At 42.6% G+C, this 14,523-nt stretch overlaps 1 protein-coding gene across 1 annotated transcript in view; it reads right to left on the bottom strand.

Annotated features, from left to right (window-relative positions):
* Positions 1 to 14,523, bottom strand: part of LOC111144134 (dedicator of cytokinesis 3) — a 588,346-nt gene that overhangs the window by 56,867 nt on the left and 516,956 nt on the right. The window contains exons 24-27 of the mRNA XM_022498293.1: positions 13,060 to 13,252; positions 9,725 to 9,852; positions 7,161 to 7,307; positions 5,108 to 5,206 (exon numbers count right to left, since the gene is read on the bottom strand). Coding sequence (XP_022354001.1) covers positions 5,108 to 5,206; positions 7,161 to 7,307; positions 9,725 to 9,852; positions 13,060 to 13,252 — 567 coding nt within the window. The remainder of the gene's footprint in view (positions 1 to 5,107; positions 5,207 to 7,160; positions 7,308 to 9,724; positions 9,853 to 13,059; positions 13,253 to 14,523) is intronic.

Here is a 14,523-nt window from a genome sequence, read left to right as displayed (position 1 = left end):
AGTTGTAAGAGTTATTTATGTATTTTACATACAAGCTCTTTATTAGATATATGATTTGCCAATATTTTCTTCCATTCTGTGGGCTTTCATTTTCTTGTTGGCATCCTTTGAAATACAGAAGTTTTTAAAATTTAAATTATCCAACTTAGAGTACATGATTAGTTTCAGATGTAGTCTTCAGTAATCTATCAGGTGCGTGTAACACCCAGCACTCATCACATCATGTGCCTCCTTAATGCCCATCACCCAATTACCCTGTCCCCTACAGACCTCTCCTCCAGCAACCCTCAGTTTCTTTCCTAGAATTAAGAGTCTCTCACATGCTTTTTCTTCCTCTCTGATGACTTCCCACTCAGTTCAAATACTTAAGTTTTTAATTTTGATGAAGTCTAACATCTGTTTTTTCTTCTGTTTATTGTGCTTTGGTGTCATAACTAAGAAATCACTGCTAAACCAAGGGACATAAAGATATACTCCTGTTTCTGTCCAAGAGGTTTATAGTTTAGCTCTTACATTTAGGTCTACAATTTTTTTCACCTGGTTTTTTTTATATGGTATGAGGTAGGGGTTAGATATCAAGTTGTCCAGAACTATTTGCTGGAAAGACTTCTTTACTCTTTGTATTGTCTTGACAATGTTATTGAAATTCAGTTGACTGTAAATAGAAAGGTTTATTTGTAGACTCCAAATCCAATTCCATTAGTCTTTATATCTATCTTTACATAAATAACCAATTCTGATTACTGTTATTTTGTTGTAAGTTTTGAAACTGGTGAGTATGAATCCTCCAATTTTCCTTTATTTTCCAAGATTGTTTGGCTATTCTGAGTCATTTTCTTTCCCTTGTGAATTATTGATCAGATTGTCAATATCTGCAAAAAGGCAGCTGAAACTGTGAGAGGTCTTGTATCGAACCTGTAGATCACTTTGTGAAGTACTATCCTTTTAATAATATAAGTGTTCCAATCTATGAACATGGGGTGTCTTTCCACTTATTTTGGTCTGCTTTAATCTCTTCTCCTAATTATTTTATGTGTTTTTATACTATTATAAATGGAAACATTCTCTTAATTTCATTTTTGAATTGTTCATTGCTAAGACATAGAATTGATTTTTGTGTATTAGTTATGTATCCTGCAACTTTGCTGAACTTGTTTATTACTTCTGATAGTGTTTTTATGGATGTCTTGGGATTTTCTGGATACAAAATCATGCCATCTGAGGATTGAGAGAGTTTTACTTCTTCTTTTCCAAACTTGTGCCCAATTGCTCCAGTTAGATCCTCCAATATAATGAATATAAGTGGTTAGAGCAGATGCCTTTCTCTTGTTTCTGACTTAAAGAGGAAAACGTTCAATCTTTTGTTACTAAGTATGATGTTAGCTGTGGGTTTTTCATATTTTGCCCTTTATCAAGTCTGAAGAAATTTCCTTCTATTTCTAGTCTGTTGAATGATTTTATCATGAAAGTTTGGTGGATTCTGTTTTAGTCCTTTATTCTATTTAATGGTGTATTATGTTGATTACCATATGTTAAGGGAACCTTGCATTTCTGGGATCAATCCCATGAGATCATGGTGTATACTTCTTTTAGTATGTTCCTGGATTCAGTTTGCTAGTATGCTGTTAAAGACTTCTACACTTTTATTTATAAGGGATGTTTGTCTACGGTTGGCTTTTCTTGTGATGTCTGCCTTTGGTTTTCATGTCAGGGTAATACTGACCTCATAAAATGAGTTGAGAAGTGTTCCTGGCTCTTCCATTTTTTATAAGAGTTTGTGAAGGATTGGTATTAATTCTTCTTTAAAAATTTGGGGTGCCTGGGTGGCTCAGTGGGTTAAGCCTCTGCCTTTGGCTTGGGTTGTGATCTCAGGGTCCTGGGACTGAGCCCCACATCAGGCTCTCTGCTCGACAGGGAGCCTGCTTCCCCCTGTCCCCCCGCCTCTGCCTGCCTCTCTGCCTACTTGTGATCTCTATCAAATAGATAAATAAAATCTTAAAAATAAATAAGTAAAACAAAATAAGGATGGTCTGTATCATGTGTGCAGATCTTTCAGTAACATTTAAAAAAAATTGGTGCAATGCACCAATTAAGCCATCTGGTCTTCGGCTTTTCCTTGTGGGAAGTTATAAATTATTAACTTGATCTCGTTATTTTGTGATATCCTTTAAGATGGATATAATCAGAGACATTGAATTGTACATTTTAAAAGTGTATATTTTATGGTATGCAAATTACATCTCAATAATGCTGCCATAAAAAAAGAAAAAATGTGACGAACTCTATATTTGGTGTGGTGGACTGCATATGTTCCCTCAGGTCTGTTTCAGCTCAAATCCTCTAAAATGACAGTCAAGAAATACATATGCCCAGAGACAAAGGAAACAGGAAATAAGAACACAGTGATCAGAAGAGGTGAATATATTTTGAAAGCTTTTGTGGTAACTGACTTAATATACTTGAGAAAGACGACAGCCAAGAGCCTTTGGAAGGAACAGCAACAGGAAGCAAGAATCTCAGAAACTATAGGCATCACCAGGTACTTCTGTAGGACTGGGATATGAAGGCTATAAACAGGAAGATTGACTTACAGACTCCCTAAGATCTCTTCTGCCATCTCATGTCCCTAGGTGACCAGGCTTACCCCATCCTGTCAGAAGACTGAGGACTGCTCTCTCAAGCAGTTATTTGCTGAGGATCTGTTTTCAAGGATACAGCAACAGCTAAGGGCTGAGATGCCAAAATGAAAACAGGCATTGAGAGAAATTTCACCTGCTGAACTGGGAGGTTCCCAGTCCCTTTTTGCTATTTGGTTCCCAAAATATTGGTGGGCTACTCCATTCCTAGGAAGGGATAAGGATTCTTGTCTCAGGAAATAGACAAATCCTAGAGAGCAGACCAGTAGATACAGGAATTAGAGGGGTTAGAGGATATTCTGACCAAACAGTCAGACCCCCTTCAGTCAGCTACAGGGAAGCTTGCTGAAGACAAGCCCCCCACACACATAGAGCTTCTCATTAGCACCAGAGCACCTCACTTTTAGATACAGACTGACATCCAAAAGTCTCTACATATAGGAGAAAAGTCTCTAACATGAAAGTTAGAGACTGAAACAAATAAAAAGAAGACAAGTTCCCAGGAAAAAAAAAATGTGACCTGACAGTATCTGACAGATTTGACCTTGAAGAAAGCTGGAAGAAGAGGTTTATTATAGAGAGGGAGTAGGTAATCCTAGCCAGATCTGAAAACCAAAAGAAAACAAAAAACAAGTGATTAACAAAAGAGGCAAATAATTCCAGGAACAAACAAAAAGTTTTATAAGAAAGGAAGTGTAACAGCCTAGCAGTTGGCTCACCATAGTACTTACTTAGCAGTAATAAAGAAGAGTACATTATTGATTTAAACAAAAAATGTATGTGAACTATACTGGAAGAATGAGAGGAAAGATGTGTGTGTATGTGAGAGGAGAGTCACCCTCATTTTCCATGGGAAGAAGAAAATAGATAATAACTACCAGTTAAAATTTAAAATGGCAGTAGAAGCTTAAAGAACAGCAGAAGAGTTCAAAGAGACTGCTTTTGGGGAATAGAAACTAGACATGGGTCAAGTCGAACCAGGGAACCACCATTTTACGTTATAAGCTTTGTAATGTGCTTTGGCTCTTAAGATTATGTATATATATACACTGTATATTAACTACACTGAAATTAAAAATTTAAAAACCCTTAAAGTTCTGGGTATATTGCTTGCACATAGCAGGCTTTCAATTAAATGAATAAAAAATTTAAAATTAGAAAATGTGTACATATTGCTGTTATAAAAATAAAATTTTAATTAAAAAGAGAATGATGTCAGCCTGGGCTTCTGACTACGAATCAGTTAGTAGGACACACAAAGGATGAAAATTATCTAGAACAGCCAACCCTGGATTTTCAGGCTCTACACCCCAGCTCAAGTACTGCTTTGGTCTTTGGCTAACTTTTGGTTCCCTTCAAGGGCTATCAATCCACCACTTTGTGCCCCCAAGAAGATAGGCTGACCTTACTGCAACGAGTTAATGACAACAATCTGCAGAGACCCATGCCTGTGGAAAGGCAGGCCAAGATCAGATACTACAAAGTGACACCTAGGGGAACCTGGGTGGCTCAGTTGGTTAAGCAACTGCCTTTGGCTCAGGTCATGATCCTGGAGTCCCAGGATTGAGTCCCACATTGGGCTCCCTGCTCTGTGGGGAGTCTGCTTCTCCTGCTGACCTCTCTCCTCTCATGCTCTCTCTATTTCTCTGTCTCTCAAATAAATAAATAAAATCTTAAAAAAAAAGAAAGTGACACCTAATACTAACTGATACAATACGATTAATAAAGGTCATTACAAATAAAAAACAGTACAATGCATTACTATGAAATGCAAATGACTTGGTTCTGAATGGAGGCAGAGCATACAACTAAAATTTGCAATAGTTTGTTTATCCAGGGATGAACTGAGTAGCACATTCTAAGGCAAAGACACAAGCCCGAGCAGTTCATCAGCAGCTAATACCACATGGAGCTTGGGAATGCTCTTCTGTCATGTGGCTCATGGGCCCATTTCTCTGCATTATCTGCCCCAGGGGGTCTGGATCCAGAATCTGGTAGCCAATGGGCAGTGCTCACTTCTGCTTTCTACAGGTCACTTGCAGAAATACATTTTAATGAAGAAAAGTCGTCACCGTAATTATAATTATAGTTATTAAACAGTGAAGTCTGATTTGCAGGGACAAAATATAAGGTGGTTATTGAGTTCATCAGAAAGGGAAGAGTTCTTGTTTGTGGACAATTACTATGGCCTAGAGTAGCCTCCCATAGAGGCACATGGTCATAGGGTTGCTATCAGTCAGGGAAAACCTGCCAGTGTTACTGGGGTCTGTCTGTATAAGAACACTGCTGGCTTTCAGCTTCTGGGAGCCATACTCTCATAACTGTAAAGTGGGGCTGGTGAACCCTTTGTCCTAGGCAGAACTGGTCACTTGCACTCAGCACCTGGCGGGGGAAAAGGCCCTGGGCTGTCTCAGCTGCATGCTTCCTGTCCTGGGTGAAAAGTCCGTTTTGAGGTAGATTTTGTTGCCCACCTTGAGTTCATCTTTGCTCTGGAAGTTGTCCAGGAGGTGCTGGTAGTGGGTGTCACACATCTGGCGGAGCAGCGAGAGAAGGCAGGACACGTACTCACCCTAGGGACCAACCAAAAAACAAAACAAAACAAAACAAAACCAACCACAAACACTCAGCACAGCTAATCACATGGGCTTTGGTTTCCCCAGTCCATAGAGGGCAAGGAGAGAAGGAAGGGTCTGAGATGGCCCCAATGATCATGAAAGGGAAGATGAGAACTCTGGCCTTGAGAATGAGTTTTCTTTTCTGCTAAGGGAGACCTGAAGGGCTTGGGAGTTTTAATGAGACCTTAGCAGCATGGGGTTAATGGAAAACCTTAACTTGTAACAAAGAAGTACTGCAAAGTAAGACAGATAGTCTAGTTTTTTTTTCCTAGGAAATTTCTGGCTACATAGTCCTTTGTCACTATATGTTACCAGGCCACGATACTGAAGTCTAAAGGGGTTCCTCAGAACAGGGTTCTTGGTGTTTTCTGGGCAGAATTGGGGCTCTTCCATTGTGCTAGGTTGGAGCAGCTCTTCTGTGAGGATTTCTTGGGCCCTCCCAGAGCTTACATGTGGTTACTGGACAGGAGGATGGAGACTGGTCAACAACTTTCTGGAAAGCAAAGGAGTCAAAACTAATCTAAAGATCATAAATGAGAAGGCAAGTTATGGACTTTAAGATACATAAAAATTTAAGGATTAAAAAATGAGTCATTAAAATTTCTTCAAATTCCAGCAGTGGTAACATGGAAGAAAATCTTGTTTAAAGGACTTCAAAAGACTTTTTACCATCTTATGGCAATTTTTGGCATGGAGCAGCTGGCCAAATGTTTTTAAACTCATGGAAATCTGACAATAGTTTGTCTCTCAGAGCATTTCTAGACACATAAAATCATTATGCACATGTGTATGCAGAACATATCCATGTATATGACCTCAGTTTTATGCAGAAAATGGGCACAATAAGCCATAATTTATATATCTGTTATGAGGATTGGAGGAATGAATGTACTTGAGGCTTTTCAGTGGAAAAGTCCAGCTCATAAAGATGTGCTTGGTAAATTATGCAGTTATTGCCCTCTTCATTACATCTGTGTGATTTAGCATCGCTAAATGAGTATTTGTAAAGTGCACAGAGCAGGGTTAGGCGCATGACAAGCACTGTGCGGTTGTTGGAGAGAGGGTCAGGTTACCAGGACCTAGGAGGGTATGCACGTCTTCACCTGCCCTCAATAGGTGCCCCCAAGGGAACAAACATTCCTTCTAAGCCCAGTGCCTCAGAACACATGCCTGTTCTCTGCTGTCCCTGCTTCCCCTAGCTTGCTGGAGCTTGGCTTGCTCCCACAGGGGATTTACTTCAAAGAAGTCACTGCAACCTCCCATCTGCCAAATGGAAGATTCCATGCAATCTGCTTACTGAGTTCTAGCATCCGGGTTAGCAAGTCCACTCCGGGTAGAGGAGTGGCGGCTGTCTCTCTGCCCCTCCTGAGAGGCTTCCCTGGGCTGTTTCTCTTCCAATTGTCCAGTAATGCCAGTGCAAGTCTACCTCATCACAGTTTTCCTGATGCTAGACATTTGGATATAAACACTGTGGACAAAAACACCTAATCTGTAGACCCCATCAAATTCTAAGAAAATTATTCTGTTGGGCAGCACATCATTTAGGAGAGCCTGCTCCTCGAAGGAAAAGTCTATTTTTTCACCTTCAATCTCTTACTATGTCTCTGCTTCATTCTACATAATGGAAAATGAGTTGGCATAAAGGCAGTGGCCAACAGAGACAGTGTGCAGGAAAAGAGGAGACAAAGCATTCCCTGCAGCTGCCCTAGGGTAGACTTCAGGGACTAGGAACCTAGAGCTTTCTGAGTGGCCATGGGAACCAGGTGGGAGAGGGGAAGGGGGCAGCATGCCGACAACCATGCAGGAAGGCTGGTGGAGATGAGGGTGGTGCGATGAGGAGGTGGGGGTTGGTGTGGAGGAGCCCCAGGTTAGAAAAGAAAGCAAGAAAACCTGAATGTTAGTTACTAACAGTGATCTCGGCTGTGCACTGCGGGCACCGCTGCCCTCTTACCGCCTCCTGAGCGTGCGATTTGCTCATGATGGTGAGCAGAGTCTGCAAGAGCACATCCAAGAGGCTCTCCACCATCATTTCTACCTCCTCCATGACATCTGCCTCCTAGATGGAGCATCGAGAGAGCACACCGTTAGCACCAGGCCAGGCTGTCACGCAGCCGGCAGCATTTACTAAGTCAGCGATGTCAGGAGTGGTCTTCTCACTGGCTTTGTAACACTGAGCTCCGGTCTCGCTAGCATGCAGTGTCAGGGAACCTGAGACAAGGGCTCTGAGGGGGGGGGGTACAGACCTGCCTCTGTTGTCCTGGTATGTGGTGGCTGGGGGCCTTCGCCTAACCCAGCACCACCTAACACCCATGGTTCTAACCTCAGGTAGATTCAATGCAATATACAGGGCAGAAGCGAGGGTCCTAAGTTACATGTTTTCTTTGGTTTCCCTAGAAAAGTCAGGAGAAAGCACAACGCTGCTGACGAACACTCTGAGAAAATGGGAAAGTATTCACGCCACAGGGTGTGGTGGTAGCACGTTCACTATCGCTGAGGCACAATGGCTAATGCTCAAACAAGTATCTCAGTCTTTAAGAGGATGGTTCTCTCCTCAGGGCTTTCTCCTTAGGTGAGGTCAAGCTTTGCTGGCCCAGCTGCTGCTCAGCACGGCTGCATCTCACTTCCAGCTCCTCAGCATTCTTGCGTACGTTCCCTGGTCCACCTGCAGGACTCTGGTCTCAAACGTCTATCTGGGGCAGCCTCACAAGAACAACAGGGTCTACCTCCTCACTCAGCTCTGTTTTCAGCCACCACACTGTGAATCTAGGAAGTCTGTGCTATCCTTTTACAGACCTCTCACCCTGAATCTCAAATCTTGTAGCCTGATTTATCTCACAGAGAGTCCCATTACCCCTTCTCTAGCCTCTTTATATTATTATTGGTATAAATGTCCATCTGTCCATCCATCCACCAATTCATTATTCATTAAGCATTTGCCATGTGCCAGTCGCTGTTTGTGAACCTGAGTATACAGAGGTGAACAAGAAAGATAGTATCTCTACTCTACTCTACTCTCATGGAGCTTAAGTTCCACCCCCAACCCATACATTCAAGGTCATCATACTGCGCCCCATTCCACATGAAAAATCTGAGCAGCTCCTGGGGCCAAAGTCCTCCTTTTCATCTGCTGAAGTGATTGTAACACTCTTACCTAGGATGTCTCTCTGACTAGTTGTAAGCAACTAATTGCGCCCAACTCTCTAGCTCCAAAAAACAACCGGACCTTCAGGTTTTTACCTGTTTCCATTCCTCTTCCATTCTTCTCCTTCCCTTCATTTCCCTCTTCAATTTCTCTCCTTCCTTTAGCAATAAGCCTTCCACCTCAAGTCTGACCTTGGGTTCCTAATAGACCTTATGTGTCTAGTGTTGCCTCTCTGAGGCCTGGTGGGAAGGAGAGCTGCCAAGACTTGCCTGGAGCCAAGAGCAAACAACAGGACCACTACAACCGCCACAAGCACTCTGACAACTGAGGCCCCTGTTGCCAGATGGTACTTTAAGTCTGGACACCAGAGCACCCTATTGGGTCCCTACATCCTGCTCAAACCAACCACATTTTTTTTTTTTTTCCTGGACCTCTCCTGCTCTATATGGATAGCCTAACCTCACTCATTCTTATCACCTGGCTACTGGCCTTCATTTTAAATGTGGCTGAAATTTTATTCTCCAGAAATTTGATCTCAGTTTAATAAGATATTGTAATAAAAAACTCATTCTTGTTCTTGATCTCTTTCTTTACACTTTCTTATAGTTTATATATTTTCTCTAATATGCATTTCTTCTATTATATAAAATAAATATAATTAAAATAAATTCCTACCCTTATTCATGCCAGTTACATGTCTTTCCTTCCTCCCCACTCCCCGCCCCTCACCACCAACAGATCCCTTTTTAAAAGAAAAAGTAAAGAGGAAAGAAAGTAGGCAAAAGCATTACTAGTTGAAACCTCATCTTTAAAGTATAATTCTCCCATCCCATGAGGCTCAGAGCTCTTGTGGGCAACAATTATCTCTCGTACATCCTGACCTCATCTGGCATGGTATAGGAATGCCATATGGGTGGAATCAAGCTGCCAGGAAGTTGACAGAAAAGTCTGAATGAGCAAGCTGCCTCTCAGCCTGGGCCTGCCTCCCTGTGCTCGTGCCTGAGTATCCTCAGAACACTCCCAAGAACACAGGATTAATACCTTTTGATAGAAATAGAACATGGCACAGGATTGGGCTTTCTGGTGTTAGAGATAACTACAATTCTAGATGGACTTATGGGAGCACAACTTTTTAAAATAGCAAAACTGTGTTGTGTGGAGAAGCCTGCTGGGTATACACAGGCCTCCATTCACTTGGGCACCTTCCTGTCACTGATGAAAGCTTCTGTGACTGAGAAATGTACAAAGTGATCTTTGTTGGCCTGCCTCTGGCTAAAGCAATACAAGACGGGCAGAGCTGAGGCAGGTTGAAGCGGGCGTGGGGCCACTACCAGAGAGCTGGTCTTGACGATGGAGAAGATGCTGCCAAGAATCCCTGAGCAGATGAGCAGCTCTTTCTGCTGCCTCAGGTGAAGGTGAATATGATGGAGAACCACAGGAAGCAGGATGCGGCGGGACTCTGAGGGAGAAAACACAAAGGTGAAGAAGCCCTTCAGAGGAGTACGAGCTACTTCAGGAAGCCAGTGGCACTGTGGGACTTCCCTGGTCTCAAAGCAAGAGGGGCTGAACCCGGTGCCAAACCTGGTGCCTAGCTGGAGGTCACTTCCTTCCCTTATGGGGGCCTAAAAACCCACTTCCTAGACATTATAAGACATCCCACAGCATTATCCTTCCATCTCTCTTTCCTTCTTTCTTATTTTAAGCCTAGTATCTATGGCATTTTATGCAGGATGAACTTTAGGAGATTACTTCCAAATGAAATGTCTTTAATGACTAGCTTCTAAATTAAAAGCATAGCTTCCAGTGAAAATCCCATTTAAATGACACACCTAGTTCTATGAACTACTCTGACTGAACCTGTAGACTTGATGTGGATTATAAATGGCCACTCTTTATGATGCTCTGGCCAGGGGCCTGGCACGAGCGTTTACTTGTGGCAGCCATCAGGCCTACCTCCTTTTCCCCTCAGGCTTAGGGGACAGGCTTGGCCTGTCCACAGCAGTGAAGGCAACACAGCAGGACTTTGTCTTGTCACAAACCTTTGATAATTAGCTAATCCTTCTTGCCAATCCTAACTTTTCTCCTCAATGTTACCTGAACAACATTTTTATCAGGAGATGACTTTGTTTAGAACTCGGTCAGGAAGGCTGAATCCAGGTTCAAATTCCTTAATTAACTCACCCGAAGGGCCCATAGGTAGGTTGATTCCTCCTATGGGCTTGCTTTTCCCCATCTGTACCATGAGGTGCTAATGGTCTTTTCTGCATTTCCTTCACAGGTGTGGTGAGAAGACAAAGTGAACAGGTGTGAACATGTTTTTGGTGCTCTGTGCTCCTATGTGGTCAGTGACTGTGTGACTCTGCAGGTACCCTCCTATCTGGCTAGCATGATGTAGTCAGATTACCAGTAGCACAAACAAGCCAAGGCACTTTGGATTTATTTGACCACAGTCAAGTGTTCCAGATGAAATTCAGAAAGAAAAAATTTTTTTTTCAGCCAAAGACAAATTACATGACTTATAAGAGATTTGGGGGCTGTCTTGTCAAATACCTAGAATATATTCAAAGAAAATGGAATGACAGCTGTTCTATGCTTGGACAAAAGAGAAGTTCATAATACAATTGGCAGACCAAAATACCAACAGAGCAGGATTTATAATGTAAATATATAAAATAACTACTGCAGAGAAAATAGTAGTTTGTTACTGGAACCTGATAAAGAAGAGACAAGACTGATGCGCTCTGAGAATGTAAGTGTTGCTTAAAAGACACTATTGGTAAAAAATCTCGCTTCAAGGGAACTGCTGCAACTCAAGCATTCAATGAAGCGGAAATACAAATGAAAATTGGGTGGAGGCTTGTCTTCTCAAAATCCAGCTACATAGCTCCACTGCCACAAAAAGTTTAAGAACAGTTTTTCTGGGGCGCCTGGGTGGCTCAGTGGGTCAAGCCTCTGCCTTCAGCTCAGGTCATGATCTCAGGGTCCTGGGATCGAGTTCCCCATCGGGCTCTCTGCTTGGTGGGGATCCTGCTTCCCCTGCTCTCTCTGCCTGCCTCTCCCTACTTGTGATCTCTCTCTGTCAAATAAATAAATAAAATCTTTAAAAAAAAGATTTAAAAAACCAGTTTTTCTTAAGTGATTATGGGAAGCAGCAGGTACATACAAAAACATAGGAAATAAAGGGTGTCAGTGAGGGAAGTCTGTTGTCCCCTTTCCCATATATTTGAAAGCATCTTCTTTAAGCAGTGCACAAAGCCTGCACATACGCAGTGGCCTCAGCGCCAATGCATCCAAACCTGGGATAAAATTCTCCAGCCCAGGAACCGGTGAAGAGAGAAGTGTTTACTGTAAAGACTTACTGGTAGAGAAAAGCTGACTTTCTTCGTGGCGGCTTTGCCATGAATCATAACCTACACTGGTAGAGTTAAGTTAAAGGGGACATTTATTCAGCATTGCAATTGTGTGTAGCACTTGGTTGAGAGATCATTGTTCTTATACTTTATTTTTTTAAAATTTTTTTAACTTTTTATTTCTTTTCAGCGTAACAGCATTCATTGTTTTTGCACCACACCCAGTACTCCATGCAATCCGTGCCCTCTCCAATACCCACCACCTGGTTCCCCCAACCTCCCACCCCCTGCCCCTTCAAAACCCTCAGATTGTTTTTCAGAGTCCATAGTCTCTCATGGTTCACCTCCCCTTCCAATTTCCTTCAACCCCCTTCTCCTCTCCATCTCCCCTTGTCCTTCATGCTATTTGTTATGCTCCACAAATAAGTGAAACCATATGATAATTGACTCTCTCTGCTTGACTTATTTCACTCAGCATAATCTCTTGCTGAGTGAAATGTTCTTATACTTTAAATGTCAAACAAAAAATTTTACTACCCAAAATTCTAATTATAAAAATTCTAATAATTGTTTTGTTAGCATTTCAGATTTATTTCTGCGACCTAGAAATTTATTCTATGATTATGACATTCCATTTAAAGGATAAGGCTCATACTGATCTTAACATCTGGCCGTTGAGTATTTGGCACCCCTGCCAGGCTGATCATGCTGAATATGGTTTCAGGTATGAATACAGAGTTCTTCCAGAAAGGTAGTTTGGGCTGTTCATTATTTGCTAGGCTGTCCTGACCTCTTGGGGAGTGGAGGGCTCATGGTCCATCTCTTAACTGATGCTTAGAGGCTCTTTCAAAGATAGGCAAGGAGTCTATCTGACTGGTGCGACAAGGAACAAAGTAAACACAGTGGGTCCTCAGGGCCCCCTTTCAGGGTCTCTCTTATTTCCTTGACTTACACTTATCGTCTTGGGCTACACCCTTCTCTCGTGTTCCCTCTCCTTTCCCTCTGCTTTACCATCCTGCTGGGAGTGTGGCAGGCCCTGCTCTTGGCCGCTGGTTAGACTTGTGGGCCTGCAAGTTGCTCTGCAGGCCACCGCATGGGCATGGCCCAGGCTGTGGGTTCCTAGGGATGAATCATGAGTGAGGCAGTAGGCCTCCATCTTGGCTGCATTATCTAACATAGTTTCCCAAACCCTCTGCATTTTTAGGGTCACAGGCTTCTTACATGAGCACTGATAAAATGGATCCTTTGATTACCACTTGATAATTACCCTGGAAAAGAAGAAAGGTGAGTCTGACTTTCATCCCAACTTGATTTACCTGAGAAAGAAAACAGGCGGCTATCCACAGTCCTGGCGATTGACTGGAGCTTCACCACATCCATTGACTGCCCAATGTGCACTGTACTGGGCATGCTCCCCAGAGTCCCTCTTACAAACTCTGCCACCTCCTGCACGGTGAACATTTGCAGCAGCTCGTCAAAGATAGTTGGGAAGGAATTAAGGAGTGCAGCCTGCAGAAGCAAGTGAGCCTGTGGTTAGGGTGGAGTTAGGTGTCTATCTCACATGCTCAGACAATCATGAGGAGTCAAGAGGCTGAAAAGTCACTGCAGCACCCCGGCCTCACAGGGGTTCCTCCTGGGCCTTTGATTCTATGCATCATTGTTGCACTCCTGGGGCATGGAACAGAGTAGCAAAAAGGAGACTAAAACAAGAATATTTCCTGGGGCCCAGGCCACTTGAAGCTTTCATAACTTGCCAATATATTTGCTGGCAAGAGAAGGGAATAAAAAAAAAAAAAAAGAAATCAGCTCAATATGGCTTAATAGCCGTAGCTGTTTTGCTCATAAAATTGATTTAGATTTTTTGTCTGTCTCTATGATCAAACTCTCAACATTCTAATTTTGGTCTCAAATTCAAGCCAGGGACTGCTCAAATCAAATATAGCAGAGAGAGCTGAGCACCATCAAGCAACATGAGCTGAACTTCGCTCACAGCTCTGTAGCCAGCAATCAAGCTCTGAGAACAGGACCATTTTCCCAAGATAGAGACATTTATTTGAAACCATGAAATCTGAAGACTTTGTAAATCGTGTCCTTCTGTGATGCTTGGCAGTGTCAAGTGTAAATCCACAAGGATGGAGAAGGTGTGGGTTTAGTCAGCTAGGGGCTCTCGAGAACCGATGGTTACATTGGCAGAGAATTCAGCAACTGGTGGAAGTGTGTGTTTGGAGACTTCTCTTCATGGATCTCAGCTCTGGTAGACCCATGAAGTGGTTTCTTCAGGACAATCTTATAATAGTTCCAGAGCCTTTCAGAGATGGGGTAGTATAGGAGAAAGAGAATGGGCTGTAGAATTAGATAGACATGAGTATACCTCTCAGCTTTACTACTTGTCTGTCATATAACCTTCAGTGAGTTACTGTCTAATACTCTGTTTTCTCGTCAATAAAATGAGGATGATGTTATCACTTGTCTCCTGGTATTGGCATGAAAAAAATTAGATGCATGAAGTTTATTTCCAGCAGAGTGGCCAGCACATCATTGGTCTTCGAGAAATACTGGTCCTCCTTTTCTCAGGTCTACCTGGTAGCAACACGAAGGCGGCTTTTCTCCCTCTCAGTCCTCTTACACAATTAACCCAGAATTCACACAGGGGAATGGAGTGTCACTGTGAGACAAGAAGGTGAGAGTGCATTCCTCCCATGTGGCATGTAGTGAAATGGGGGTGTGGGGAGTATGGACTATTTTCCTCGACTGCTTCATCAGGCAGTAGACACTGGCCT

The sequence above is a fragment of the Enhydra lutris genome, unplaced genomic scaffold (genome assembly GCF_002288905.1).
Source record: "Enhydra lutris kenyoni isolate GAN:26980312 unplaced genomic scaffold, ASM228890v2 scaffoldscaffold10, whole genome shotgun sequence".
NCBI classification, from domain to species: domain Eukaryota; kingdom Metazoa; phylum Chordata; class Mammalia; order Carnivora; family Mustelidae; genus Enhydra; species Enhydra lutris.
The sequence above is the reverse complement of the archived record's forward strand: the minus strand, read 5'-3'. Positions and strand labels throughout refer to the sequence as shown.